The sequence below is a fragment of the Astatotilapia calliptera genome, chromosome 18, assembly GCF_964374335.1.
Source record: "Astatotilapia calliptera chromosome 18, fAstCal68.1, whole genome shotgun sequence".
Lineage (NCBI taxonomy): Eukaryota > Metazoa > Chordata > Actinopteri > Cichliformes > Cichlidae > Astatotilapia > Astatotilapia calliptera.
In genome coordinates, this window is record NC_137439.1 from 27,353,963 (window position 1) to 27,369,565 (window position 15,603).

A 15,603-nucleotide genomic window follows, 5' to 3' on the forward strand; every position below is an offset into this window, starting at 1 on the left:
TAGACTGCAAAACCACCTTTTTGTAACAACACTTTAACATTAGGGGTTTTCACGGGAACACTGTCAAAGTGGTAGATGCATCACCTCATTTAACATGCTAAATAGAGAAATAACAGTTCTAGTCAAAATCCTTCTTATAACATGAAGGCCCCTGAATAGGGTATTGTGAGGTAATTGCAGTGCCATTTATAGCCAAAGAACAAAGGCCCCACTATTCATAAAAGCCAGGAACATGCTCTTACTATAATAACAGTCTGCTGTTTTTGAACAAAACATGGAACTGGAAAGCACTTGTTTTTAGCGTGGACCCTTCGTTCACCACAATCGCTCACCTGTTGTTTGAAGACCGCTTGTCAGTTCTGTGCTTCTGCATTCAAGTAAGACTCTTTTACTTAACAATCGCTGGAGCTACAAGTCAGAGTGATGACATTTTTGGTTTTTTTAAGGTTTATTTGCTGCTCCAGAGAAGGATTTCCTCCAACTCGGTGATGATGTGGCTCATCAGCTGAAAACGAGTCAAACCGTGATTCCCTTTCTCAGTCGGCAGCACAGTCAGGGGCTTAGCCCAGCTGTCAGAATTTTAAACCTGCAAATGAAATTAAAAACAAATAAAAATAGAAACCATCCCCTTTCATTACTTGTAGTGGATATGCTTTGCTATTATTTTAACCATTACTGTCTGAAATATATACTTTATATTAAGCTTTTAGTTGAATCAATTATCAGCATTAAGAAACAAAATGTCTAATTTAAACCACGTCTCATATGGAGATGTAAAGTTTGAAAGCCGAGGTTCAAACTTTCTGCTTGAATTTAAGAGACAGAAAACTATTTATTGGTTCAAATGTATTTGGATAGTTGATTTAAAAAAAACATACAACAAGAGTGGGTTAACGTGGCATTTGCCCATGAAAGCTGCTGTTGTCTGAATTAAAACATGCAGCAAGAAAAAAAAGAAAAAAGGGAAACAAAAAGAGTTTCTAAATGAATACTGTGTTACACTTTGTGCAAATTAAAATACACTGGTAACATAAAACGCTCAGGACATCCAAGAAAGACATCATATGTGGACGATAGCATGAGGCCTTCATTGATAAAGAAATACTCTTTCACAACATCCAGCCAAGTAAAGAACACACATCAGGAGGTAGCTGTAATGCTAGTCTAATGTAATAGCAAGACTTTACAGGAAAAATACAAAGGAATTACCACACAGTACAAAGTGTGGGATCAACAGGTCAAATTATACTTCAAAAAACTTTTTTTTTTAAATCAGCTGACCTCTTCTGTAGCCTTTTTCTGGACAATCTGTAACAGAAAGAGTGGAAAAGGTACAAAAAGCCTCGGGAACGCTCATAATTTAAAGGAAATCACAAATTATAAAGTATAGTGTAGGCAGTGAATGCATGAACATGCATGTATTCTAATGAAAGTGGGTCAATTATACAGGGCAAAATCACAACAATAGTGCCTCAAGGGGCTTTATATCATAAGGTAGACCCTACAACAATAAAACAGAGAAAACCCCAACAATATTATGACATCCTATGGGCAAGCACTTTGGAGACAGTGGGAAAGGAAAACTCCCTTTCAACAGGAAGAAGCCTCCAGCAGAACCAAGCTCAGGGATGGACAGGTGCTCAAAACACACTGTAACACAGGAGTTACTGAAGTTAAACAAATGAAATATTTAGCAAAGACAGAGTGAATTGCCTGATCTCAAATCAGCCTAGCAAGCATTTCAGTGAAGACAAAAAGCTGGAAGAATACTGACAATAATACATTTTAAATTTCCAAGTGCGTGTGAACCCATGAAAAGAGAGAGAGTGTATAATAATGTCTTTAATACCTTAACAGCTAATGTTCAACCCCTCAGGTTTAAGCCTTCAATGTGCACTTGTGTTTGGTGCACAGTTCTAATTGAGCATACTTCCTCCCAGTTCACTGCCTGTAGGTTTTTGTCTGTGGACAAAAGGACTGTTTCCGTGTATCTTCACGTCGAGGATTGACTCCGGGCTGTCTTTTGCACTTAGAAGCAGGATGACAGTTCAAGACACCCAGCCTTCTCAGAGTCACTGGCCAGGGTGCTGAAAGGTGCCCCCCCTGGGTACTCTGCTTTTAACTGCTTTGCATGGTAGTTTCTATATAAAAAACAGGGCAGCAGAATGTAAAACTACGTGTTTCTATTTAATTTATTGTTTATATTAAGAATAGATTACATAACATTGTGTTTGGGACTGTGATCAGGGGATATTTTATTTTGTATTCTTATAATCAGTTATCATTGGTTAATCATTTACCATTGTTGAATCAGTGGACAGAATAATCTTTTAATTACATCTGTGTGTTCCCGTGAAAACCCCTAATGTTAAAGTGTTGTTACAAAAAGGTGGTTTTGCAGTCTAAGTCTGGTTTTGGAAGTAATCGCCTCCTAAATGAAACTCAAAATGCTGTCCTCACCTAACTGGTGGTTATAGAAGTACTTATAGTTCTGGATCTTGAAAACTCGAAAACAGATTTTCTTAGCATTATAAGAGGTTTTGCTATAATTATCGGCGAAACAGGCACTTTTCATGCTTAGTGCTTTTAGCACAGCGCTGTCAGGCTGTACAGGAAAATGCATCATCTTCATCTGGCTCTGCTTGGTCTAAAAAAAACAAGGTGTAGCTGACACAGATGTATAAAACGTGAAAAACATGCCTTTAACAATCAGTAGACCAACAGAAAGCATGATCAGTTTCAGTTTTTCAGTTTTATTTGTCATATGCAAGTTAGCACAGGGTCAACATTGCAATGAAATGTGTTTGACGAGCAGCAGTCACTCAGCAGCATGATACAGTAGGAGAAAATATAATAAAATAAAAATAAAATAATAAAAAAAATAGAAAAAAAGTAAGGAGCAAAATATTAGAGAGACATGGTAAAAGAGAAAAGATGACTAAATATATATGTATCTATAAATATAAATATATGTACACTAGTGATGTGCTGTCTCCTGAAACGCATTTGCATAGAAGCATAGTCACTACTGATCCTGGAGTTCTTGTAGCAATTCAGAAAGAGTTAGGCACAATACATATCTTTTAAAATGTCCTTGAAGACCCATATGCTATAGTGTTTGTGTTGATTCATGGTTTATAGTTATAATCTTGTTGTGTGTTTGGTTCATATGCCTCCTTCCTGTCCCTTTGTTGTCTGAGAGAGTGTTTTCTTGGTCCTTATTTCAGTTTTCTTTTATTTTTACAGTTTGTTCTTGCCTTCACCGCCTTTTGGTAGCATTTGCTTGCGTGAGTGTCATCATTCTGTTTGTATACATGATAGCTCGAAAGGTTTTGAATGAATTCTGATAAAAAATTTTGCAGGGATGTGGACTAGAGTCATATTTACAATCCATTAAAAAAATTGACAAGTGTGGTGTGTATTGTTAACATATAGAAAATATCATATAAAGACATCTAAATATCGCATTAAATTTTACCTTTTCACCTTTTTGACCCGAAAATGTGTTACATCTTTAAAGAAACTATTGCCAGGAGAAAGAAAATGAGCTGCCTAGTTAGTTAGAAATATGCTACAGTATAATATTATACATAGGGATGGGAAGTGATAAGAATTTTGCGATTTCGATTCCATTATTGACATCCCTTATCGATTTGATTCCTTATCGAGTCACCGCCATCTCCAAGAAGCATATCAAAGACATTACATTCATGCAGGTTAGTTGCATTGCTGTGTGGTCAAATGTTTGTACATGTTGGATGTGTTTCCCCTCTTTGCTGTGATCAGTGTTGCACTTGTTACTTTTCTTAATAGTAAGTAAAGTGAAGTACATGAATTAATTACTCCCAGGAGTATTCTACATTGTACTACTCATTATATTATTTTCACCCTCTCCATAAAATGACACATTGTCTCATAATTACCATTTAACAATATAAACCTACAGTCCCACACACCAACACAAATCCCTATCGTAAAGAGAACACATATATGATCTTTCTCTTAGTATTTAGGCATGAACACAAAGCAAAGCAGAAAACCAGCACAATGACACAAAGAAACTGATCGCCACTGTGATTCTGCTGTAGAAACATGAACAGGTAGGGTTGGACAATTACTCAGCTTTAACATCACTCCTGGTCTTAGCTAGCTTAGTGTTAGCATACTTGCAAACTGCCAAAGTTGTGTTAACAGCATACTGCAGTTGTTTCTGTTCTGAATGCTGTTTGCAGTGTACTATCGTGCAAAAAATACAAGTAATGTACATGTCCTCGCTGCAGACTGTGCCACTGTTTTCCGCCTCTGGCACTCAAACAGAAATCAGCTGATTGTAGTTCACCCGATAAACAGGATGGACAGCCAAGCAGAGGACCAAGTCCAAGGAATTGCAAGGAATACAGGTTCTCGAGTCCCATCCCTGATTATAAATACTAAGCCCATTTTATTTATGTACAGTTATTTATAAATCAGAACCTGTTATTCATTATCTACGCCAACGCAATGTTTGTGTGATCAGAGTAAAGACATGACTTTTTACTGCACTACAAACTTCTTAAAGTATGTTTAAAAGAACAAAGTAAAGAAAATAAATATATACGAAATACAATACTACTAAGTGAGCTGAGTTGGCAAAGGTTTGCAACCTTGGTGTCCTTGAAGTTTAATTGTGAGTTTGGATAAAAGTTCTTTATTTGTTTATCTATTCAGTTTCAGTTGTGTTTAAGCTGTTTGGTTAGACATAAGATCTTCACTCTTAAGGTGAAACTTAAGATTGTTTGGACTTATAATCTGGGGGAAACTATTCTATTTTTTCCCCTTAGAGTTATTGTCCCTGAGGCCCCTCTGTATATATTCTGCACTTTCTGTAAGCATAAATATGCACAAGTGTCTTTTAACAGTGACTTTGATCCACTTTCAAGGTTTCTTTATGCCACATGTTCTTTGTAAAGAGAGATGACAGCCATCAGGACTGTGTCACTTCAAAATATTTGCACCATCATAATTACTCCAGTACTACATTTTCCTTCTTATGACTGAAATGAATAAATGAGCATCCATTTAATTATGTGAGTGATTACCCTGCCAAATAAAAACAGAATAAAAGTGTTTTTATAGTCTGAACCCATTCTTACCTTACTAATCAGAAGGTTGGCGGTTCAATTCCTGTCTGCCCCAGTTTGCATGCCAAATATCCTTGGACAAGAGTCTAAGCCCAAGTAAGAATGTGTGTGAATGTTAGGTAGAAAGAGCGTAGAAAAAAGTGCTTATGTGACTGGGTGAATGAGGCAAGTTATTTAAAGTGCTTTGAATGCACAGATAGAGCAGAAAAGTGCTAAATAAGAACCAGTCCATTTACCATTTAATTTTGCTGGTGCTTTAAATGCGTTTAAAGGCAGGTTTAATGTCCCCGGTGAGCCAGCCAATAAAGGTATCTTTGCTCCGAAGTCTGATATTTTTTCTCTTTACATCAGAAAGTGAAATAAAACATTCTTATTGATTTCCACAGTGAATTAATGCACTCTGCCATGTGCAGGAATGTGTTTCACAATTAACTGATCATAGTTACCAAAAAAAAACTGCAAACAAAGGTATGGGTGCCAGCAGTTCAGCAGTGAAGAGTCAACAATCTCACATGATATCAGTACATGAAATAATCGCTGAGACATGATAGTCATAATCAGTTTGGATTGGGTGTAACAGGCAAATGACTTGAAAAAGGAAATTCAAAATCAAACTGATAACCTTTTTGAAGCTTGGTATGAATATTATCTGAGCCAAACTGATTGAAATTTGGAACAAAAAACCCCTTCCACACCTTCCTTGTTAGGAGAGAAGCAGGCTTTCTTTTTTCACTGACATGTTTCAGAGCCGAGAGCAGGAAAAAATACTCCGGGTATTTGGAAAAGTCTGACGACTGAACTTTCGGCTCATAGAGATTACATGAACATGAGATGATTAATAATATTAATAAAAGTATCCACCACTGCAACCATATGTGTAAGTTCAACAGTGTGCTTTAAAGACACCATGATCATTGTTTGTAGAATTTTAAATGACCTCAGCACATAGTTATGGACAGCTGCAATGACATGCACTTGATTTGACACCTGCCAGTCTGCCACAAAATGCTGAGCCGCATCCTGAGTGCCTCTCACAATCTATTCTCAGACAATCCCCCCACCTCCCACCACCATCATATATTCTCCTCTGCTGTATCACGCCATGACAAGCTGTGTGTCAAGCACTTAAAGCACGGGTCTCAAGTAGGGGCTGTGGAGGGCCTGTGTATTACATTTGTGGACAATAAATTGATATGATCCACAGCATCACGCCTCTTCTGAGCTTACCCTAAAGCCCGTGGTACATTAAGTTGCAGAGCAGCAGAGGCCATTCTCACAAGGTCAACATCAGAGGTGAGGGTAACAATGATGTAGGAGGAAGGAGGAAGCATGGGGAGGATGAAGGAAGCTGGGAATTTTGTAGATTTGTCATTTAATTAAAACCTCCTGTGTCCGCATGTCCAACCAGCTCAGCCCCTCACAGTTATATAGACAACAAGAAAAGGCAAACTTGGAGGAAGAGAAGCTATGATATATCCAGCAGAGCTGTACAAAGCTTGGCTTGGCTGCTGAACTCATGGCTGTTTTCTAACTCAACTTAAAGCTCAGATATTGGTGTAATTGCAGCTTTGGCCTGCTGAAAAGCACATGAGAGAATATCATCTCAATAAATGGGGTAATAACTCCAGAAATATTACTCATTTTAGTATATACTGTTATATTAAAGTGGAAATGACACAGCCGGCTGCCCAGATGTGTGAGTGCTTTTCATAAATAAATGTAAACCCTAGCAATTGAAAGCATAATGTGGGACAGGGCGAGCAGAACAGGGCGAGATTGTGAATTTGGGTCTGAACATACCACGGAGAAAGTGAACATGTCCTTTTCACCTAATAAAATACTTTCTGTTAATAAATGTAACAATTTACCCCTCTGAAATTGGGCTACAGTGACAGAACTGTGTGTCTCTTTGGGGGAACAGCAAGACAGATTTAATGTGACCAAACAGGTAACAGTCCATAACAAATCAACTAAATGTGATATTATCCATAAAGCACCATTCTGCTAGCACTTTTCCTCTGATTTACACATAAAACAGAATCTCTGAGACAACCTTCTGACCCCATTTGCACTTCATCGTCCTGGACATCTCCTCAGAGCACAGTCGCCAAATTGACCTAGAAACCCACCTAAATACCAACCGCCCAATCCCACTGCGATGACTAAATGAGGGTGGTATTCACAGCAGAAACCCAAGTGTCTTGATTCAACTCAATTAGGCCTGCATATGGGGAAGATGTTGTCAGAGTAAATGTCACTGTACAGTTTTCACAGGTAATTACCTCGCTCCACTGTGACAAGGGGCCTATTTGGAAAGTGTTAGAACACACTGGGAAGGTAAGACTAAGTTTCCCCATCTAATTCTGGAACTTTCCATTGCATGCAAAGTCAAGAGATGCAAAAGAGGGATATTTTTATCACACTGCTTTAGCACCAAATTGTTGCCCTCCCACTCGCATGCAGTCGATATTTGTCTGGCTACCAGGATTTGCTTTTAATCATCAGCTAATTGCTGACAATCGTTGAACTGGTGGTTTATTAATTATTTTTTTGTGTGTACTGTTTGTCTGTGTCTGCTGACATGACACATAAAGCTGCAACAACCAGAAGAGACTCAAAGTTATGTTATTGCTGATGCAAACGGATCTATTTGTTCACTCAGCTTTTTTTTATCTGCTTACTGTCGCTTCAACATAAAACTCCGTTTAAATCAAAGTGAAAGGCGACATGCTGTTCCTCGCACAAACGAAAAAAACAACAACTGCATTATCTGTCAGACATGCCACGCGCGTGTTTAGAGATAAGAGTTGAGAGGTTAGTTTAGCATGTGGAGGAAAGGTTGCGCTTGTTTGACTCAGAAGTGAGTCAAGGTTCAGCAGTGCACGGTGTGCTATCTGCACACAAATGCTACGACTCCTCTCTGCCTGCAGCGGAATATATGGACGCCAGGAGAGAAGATGCCTGACACTCATGTTTTAGCATTTCACTGCTCCTCGTTATTCCTGGCTGAAAATGCAATTCATGGAGTTTTACAGAGCTGGCAGATTGGAGGCGGGTGAGGCCCAGACATCTGTACATTGTGACTTCACACGCAGAGTTTCAACCTTCCGCTCAAACCCAGTGCTGCACGGTGACCTCGTTATAATCTAAAACAGCCCCAAAGTCGGCTGGAAATCTCCCCATTAACGCCGGAGTGATTATTCACCTGATTCATTTAGGGCGGCTCATTGCTTTTGTGCCTGATTTAGAAAGACTGCATAACATTTCCCACTGCGAGAGATGCTTTCTAAATAAAGACAGTGAAATGCTATAACTGGTGGTGATATATTAAAGAGCCGGGGGCTTCTACCTTTCTACTGCTACGGTATTGACTTCATTTACATGCATGCAGACTTGGACGCACCGTTGATTAGTGGAATTGGTTCAGCACCTCGGACAGCGCCGAGCATCGATACCTGCACTGAGGACGTCAGAGCAGAGGTGGGGCTGGGGTGGTGGTGGGGAAGAGCAGCTCCATAAACTTTATTGAGCGGGACTTTTCGTCGAGTCGCGCTCTGAGCAAGAGCGGGTTGGCGTTTCTCTTCGAGGAGCGCCATTATCGCCCGATTGGTCGATGCTGCTGGATGCCCAACGCCGCTCCTTCCACCCACACACCCTCCCAGTCACCGAACGTCAGCTACCGGAGAGCGGGCCACGGTGATTTAAACACGGACAGAGAGAGAAGGTGTTTGCGTGAGAGACAGGAGCGTCTCCGGAAAGAGTGCGAGTGCACACTGTAGACATCCACACGGTGGAGCAAAGCCTACAAACTTTATTCCTTTTCTTTCTTTCATTTCTTTTTAAAGATATATTCCTGTTTACGAACACTCCCCTCCCCCTGAACAAAGACAAAGTTTTGACATCCCCACCAAAAAAAGAGCAAAAACAACAACTATTTATCACCCCACTTGTCCGCTTGGCTCTACTTGACGTTTCTTTTTAAAGCAACAAGTGTTGTCGGCTACGGTTCTTTTTCCACACAGGAGGAAAAAAAGAAATACCGATGATATATTAGCTACCGTGGTCACTCGGTGTGGCACCGCAGTGACACCAGGACTGCCATGATCGTGTCCAACGTGAGCCTGAGCGGCTGCGCGGATTTCAACAGCGCTCTGTGTGCCGGAGCCGGGGAAGGGCACCTGGGGGGCGGATCATACCGGACCGCTCTCACCCCGACTGGGAACCTGGTAGTGGCTGTGTGCCTGGGCTTTATCGGCACTTTCGGACTTATTAACAACCTGCTGGTGCTTGTTCTTTTCTGCCGCTACAAGATGCTGCGGTCGCCCATCAACCTGCTCCTGATGAACATTTCCATCAGCGACCTGCTGGTGTGCGTACTGGGGACTCCGTTCAGCTTCGCGGCCAGCACGCAAGGAAGGTGGCTCATAGGGGAACGGGGCTGCGTGTGGTACGGCTTCGCCAACTCGCTCTGTGGTGAGTACAAATGCGGGATCAGTTAGGTGGTGCAATAGGTTTCTGTACTGTATACAGGCTCTATATTCTTTATTTCACACGAGGTCGTGAGTGTTGCTGCGCGGAATGCGTGGATCCTCTCCAGAGCACTGCGCTTTGTAGACTGGATCGTGGTATGCTTTATTCGTACAGACGAAATGATGATTTTGAAAAAGAAAACGTAAAAATGTCCAACTGTCTCTCGTGCACTGAGTCATGTGTGAAGCCATATCAAACTTTCACAGAAAAGCTTAAAAATCTTCGGACTCCTAATGAATTAAATCTGGAGATAATGAGCAATGCTCGTGTGCCACTCTGGAGACAATAAGAGCCTGTTATTACAGCTGTTTGTTCGTTCTGCATGACTCGTCGCTGCTGGAACAAGGCATTTTGTTTATTGCAAGCTTTCTCTCGTTCGTTTCGTGCATTTTGGGTGGGATCATCCTGCAGTCTCCTACGTCATTAAGGTCTTTCATTAAGGTATCGCTTAAAGTGGAGGTTATCTTATTACGTTTTATTGTTTTAAAAAACAAACAAACAAGCAAATAAAAAACTCATTCTGCACGAGTCAACTGGTTCATGAATCCAATCCGTGATTCGAGTTGCACATCTCCTCTCATAATCCCGATGAAGCTTTCACATAAAGATGCGCAGGTTTGGTCCAGGTGCGGTACTGGTCATTATATCTGTGGATGTGGTCTGGATGGAGCTCCGTGACAGACCGTACCGTACCGGTCCCTTCTGCAGCTGTGTGCATCATTTTGACATTCTCCTTGTCATAAGACAGCTCCACGGTTTCACGAAAGTAATTTAGTCATTTAGAAATCGTTTGTTCGAATTCCATTATGAACTCTGCAGCATGTCACAGTACTGTCAGCTGGTGATTTTTGTGTGCAACCTGCTATTAAATGGCCGCTAAATGCTTATTACCGTTTAGTTGAGAGGCTGTACCTGAGGCGAATCAAACCTCCTCACTGTGCACTGTTCATTTAGCTGCTCCTGCAGGTCTGTAGCGGGCTGTGGCGACGCTGTCTGCCTCCATGGCAGGTACATCTGCAGCATTTGTTGCAGAATAAAACATTTCCAAGGGGGAAAGCTGTGTAATGAGAAAACGGGATGCTGCTATACCTTTGCTCAGCAGTGCTGACATAAATAAATTGGGTATAATGATGCACACAATAGAGAATAATGCTGGTACGCACTTGCTTGATACTGGGCCAGACTGGATTGTGGAATTAAAGTAGAGCGATCAGACCAGGTGTGCTCTATACCAGCAGCAAACAAGGAGTTTCAATTAGCATTAAACACAGACTTACATTAATTGTCCTCTAAGAGTTGTATTAATTAAAACCGTCAGTGCACACATCCGAGTCACTTGGATGAAGTTCTCTTTTTTGCAAGCCTTATTTCTGTATAAAAGATGAAAATGTTCTTCTGTCAGCAGGAGTCCTTGGCCCAGTGCCTGATTTAAAGTGTTTAATGAACAGAGTCACAGACACTGAAAGGCAGGATGTCCCATCTTGAATCTTTATCACTGCTGTATATTATACCAGTTCCCTCTTGCTTTTAAATCAGTTCATATTTTAGTTGCTTGACAGGTAACAAGTTGAAAAAGAAGAATTCCTAAAGTTCACTTTTCAGTTGAATCAAAACACACAAGTCACCTTTGGGAAGACTTAAAAAAACATTAGATGAAAACCTGAAAAACTTTGAGCTTTTCAGTTACAGAGACCACAAATTCTTTGTGCAGCTGCGAACGGACCGAGTGTTCATGCTGGATGTCTGCGGTCAGCGGTGGCAGCCTTTCACTGATGAAGTTTGCAAGGGCTGATAAATCTTTTCTAAAACTTCTCTCACTCACTTCAACACATCTAATCTTCTGATGTTTAAAGGCCTGCTTTAAGCTGAGAAATGGCCACTGGAGCCAAACATTAGGTCCTCTGATACCTGCTGCAACTAAAGATTTCGGGCGTTTGATCTTATCTCGAATAGGATTACAGCTTGTTAGCCACCTATGTGAGAGTCCAGTTGCTGTGAAGCAAAAATCCCTCCGAGATAAAAGTCTGATTTCTACTTGAGAAACATTTGTGTTACATAATTTCCCATCCTTACTTTATGGTCATTCTGTGGCCCTGAGGTCGTCACGCTTCTTTGTGGTCACTTTGTGCATTATGTGAGCACCGAAACCTTCCTATCCAGGCGACAAAGGAAGAGGCTAAACACGGAGCAAACAAGTCCAGCAGGGGTTTTAATCCCCTGCTTTTATCAGCTCTTTCACACCTTGATCTCTGGCTAACATTTACCCGCAGTGCACACTAACTAAATTGCATTTTACTTTCCACAAGAGCCTCGTGAATCTGTCAGCCTTTTAAATTCAAAACAGGCTCTCGACTGGTACACTCGCTTCCTCTGGGATAAGTTGGCAATTTCCAAAACTTTATTTCTGTCTTATCATGGTGCAAAAAAGGCAAACTTCCAATCATTTTACAGTATCTGAGCGAGCTTTGATCGCATCCACCGTCTCGCTAACTCGAGTGTTAGACCAAGATTAAGCACCATGTGAAAATATGTAACACTGACCTCCACAAAGAGCCAATTTATTAAACATCTGACAAAAAAACTGGGCTTCGACAAACGTAAATATTGTAGGGAGACAGTGTGTGTGTGTGAGGGAGAGAGAGAGAGAGAGAGAAATATCTCACAGACATCATTAGAGCCTCCACTGGTTATGGATGAGTAATTCCTCAATGGCCTCATAAAACCAGAATGAAAGAGTGAGGGAGGGCCAGAGAAAGGAAAAGTGAAATTGATTGTTTGGGTGAATTATGCCGGGTGCCGCTTTGACAAAGCGACAGTCTCTGTATTCATCGAATCTCCGCGAAGCTTTTCTGAGTGATCGATGTTCCTTCAAATTAGAGGGCATCACTGTCAGTGACAGAAGACATTGTTAGCGTGGCGTTAGCACGTCGTATTCCTGCTCTCTCTTCACATCGATTTCTTCTTTCTGCTCACAGTCTTAGATGTTTGAATGACTGAACAATTGAAGATGTATTGCATTGACTTTTGTGCCAAGAGCACCCACTGAACACAATTTGTGGAGACGCATGCATGTGCATGTGTGTGTGTCTTTATCTGGACCTCCTCACCCACTGCCATCAGCCTCCTGGCATCCATTTAGCTGCTTCACCTCTTCTACCCGCCTCTTTGCATTTTCTTCTCTGTCTTGCTGAACTTTTAGTGTCTTCCATTATACTGAAGATGAACAGGACAGGATCTTTTTTTTTCTGTCTCTGACAGCTCGTCTATGTCTTCCTGCATGCCTCCTTCTTCAAGCAGGCTCTGCACACAGTCGCTGGATTAACCTTGCACTGCTGGGGGCCACTCACCACATATTGGAGTCAGATTGCTTTCCGCATACACTCACTCGCTGACCTGTGCACAGCAGCATCACCGAAATAGGCGGGCAAACTGATGAGCGTGCACGTGGGGGGAAAGGAAAATGCACGAATATGTGCATCATGTTGGTGCGCACAACTTTTGGCCTGAGTGATGTTAATTTGTCAGGACGCTACGCAGAATTCTCAGTAGGGAGAAAGAAAGCAGAACAATGCTGCCCTGCTGTAAAGGTCATAGCAAGCAAGCCGACTAATGAGGCACGGTAATAAATACTGAATTAAAGGTCTTGCATAGCAGAGACCCAAAAATATGTTTAGGACGTGATGTGTGTCTGGTGTTCAGCATTCATTAGTGTGAATGATCATGTCCGTATGCTCTGACTTCTTATCCAAAGCGGGGAAAATCGAATAAGAGGTACGCACGTTTGATGTCTCTTAGTAGACTCGGTGCGTATCGCGCTGGTTTCGCGGGATCTTCTGAATAAACACAGCTTTACTCAATCCTGTGTTTTTCATTCAAACTGTCTTTTCCTGGATATACGGTATCAAAGGAGTGATGCAGAAGCAGATGGTTTCTAACAGAAAAGCAAGACAGAAGTGGCGAGTGAATGTCACACAGGCAGGAGAACAAAGACTGTTCCTTTATACATATATATATATATATATATATATATATATTTCAGATGTTATCACATCATAAGATGTTTCATTTTGGAATATTACATTCAGCTGATACATTTGATCCTGCCAGAGCAGTAAAAGATTGATGCAGGGTGATGTTTGATTTCAGATGCTATCAAAGTTATATCCAAAGATGTGTGGGTGTCTTTCATGATGATATTACATGGCCTCTAATAATGGATTTATTCATACAAAGAACCTTGCAAAGCAGAGACAGTGTTGTACTCATCGGGTAGGTGAAAGTTGTAGGGGATCTGCTGCTATAATCTAGTTTTCCCATTAAAAGCAATGAATTAAATCAACTACAACAGTTTCCATGAGCCTGAGACCAGAAGACTTCAGCAACATGATGCCAGTATTCAATTTTGGGTTAATTTTGAGCCGTGGAAGAGATTTGCTAATTAGTTTTTAGTAAATGTGAAGTTTGATTTATTGTGACAGTTCTTAAAAACTGCTTAAGGGATATTGGAGAAATTTATATTCAGCTGTTGTCTGGAAGATATACAATATGCACATGCTTACCAACCTGACCCGAGACTCATGACCACAGCCAATAAAGTATGTTGTTTAAGATGAAATGCTCTTCTCTTCAGCAGTATATTATTTTCCTCATGCTATTAGGGATGCATCAGTACTGTACTCTGGATCAGGTTACAGTTATACTTCAGTCAATGAGCTCGTCAATAGCTTCAATGCTAAAATGTTAAATGTAATGGACACTATTGCTCCCATTAAGGTGAAGGTTATCTCTGGAAGGAAGAAGTCTCCATGGAGAAACTCCACACTGGTGAAAAATGAAAAAAGAGAGCGTAGGAAAGCTGAGCGCAGATGGAGAAAAACAAACCTCCAGGTTCATTATGACATCTATAAAGAGAAACTTCACAATTCTAATTTACAACTGAGGAGTGCAAGGAGGTCCTACTTCTCTGACATCATCACCAAAAACAGTCATAATGCTCGAGTCTTATTTGCTACAGTTGACAGGCTAACAAACCCTCCTGTGTCAGTGGCAGCTGAACTTCATTCAACCATGGCCTGCAATGACTTTGCCAAATTCTTCAAAGACAAAATCCAAAAGATTAGACAAACAATTGGTACATCAACAGCAGATTCAGGATATGTACTGTGTCCACCAAAAAACAGTTTAAACACCATGAAACAGTTTCACCCTATGTGGGATACACCAGGCACAAATACACGTACACGCAGGTATGTACTGCCAACTTCCACATTTATTTGTCACTGTTAGTTTTGACAGCTGAATCAGTCGCACAGCCTGACAGCTCACGAGCCCAGCTGATCTCTCCTGGCCGCTCCTCCCCGTCTCACTATAAACACAGCGGAGGGAGACCATCATCAGTACATAAACACCATCAGCTGTTCTTACCGGCCTCGCGGCGCCGCCCTGTTGAGCCTTCTGCTCCACTCCTCCCCTGCAGCTGCGCCCGGGGCCACGCCTCCGCCACACACCCCCACCGCCCGTTCGAGGCCGGGGAGCCATCCGGCCAAGCCAACTCCCCCTCCCGCGAGCGAGAGAGGAAATCGGCCACCGCCATCTGCGCCCCCGGCCTATGGATCACCTTGAACTTAAAGGGCTGCAACGCCAGATACCACCGGGTGATCCGGGCGTTGGCATCCTTCATGCGGTGGAGCCACTGCAGCGGGGCATGGTCCGAACAGAGGGTGAATGAGCGTCCCAGGAGGTAATAGCGCAGGGAGCCGACCGCCCACCGGATGGCCAGGCACTCCTTCTCCACGGTGCTGTACCGGCGCTCGCGCTCCGCCAGCTTCCGGCTGATGTACAGGACAGGGCGGTCAGCCCCCCTCACCTGCTGAGACAAAACGGCTCCCAGCCCTCTGTCCGAGGTGTCAGTCTGCAGAACAAACGGGAGGGAAAAGTTAGGAGTGTGAAGCAG

At 41.8% G+C, this 15,603-nt stretch overlaps 1 protein-coding gene across 1 annotated transcript in view; it reads left to right on the top strand.

Moving 5' to 3' along the window:
* Positions 1–8,651: 8,651 nt before the first annotated feature.
* tmtopsa (teleost multiple tissue opsin a) overlaps positions 8,652–15,603 on the top strand; it is a 74,513-nt gene continuing 67,561 nt past the window's right edge. Inside the window, exon 1 of the mRNA XM_026148692.2 lies at positions 8,652–9,593. Coding sequence (XP_026004477.1) covers positions 9,221–9,593 — 373 coding nt within the window. The 5' untranslated portion in view covers positions 8,652–9,220. The remainder of the gene's footprint in view (positions 9,594–15,603) is intronic.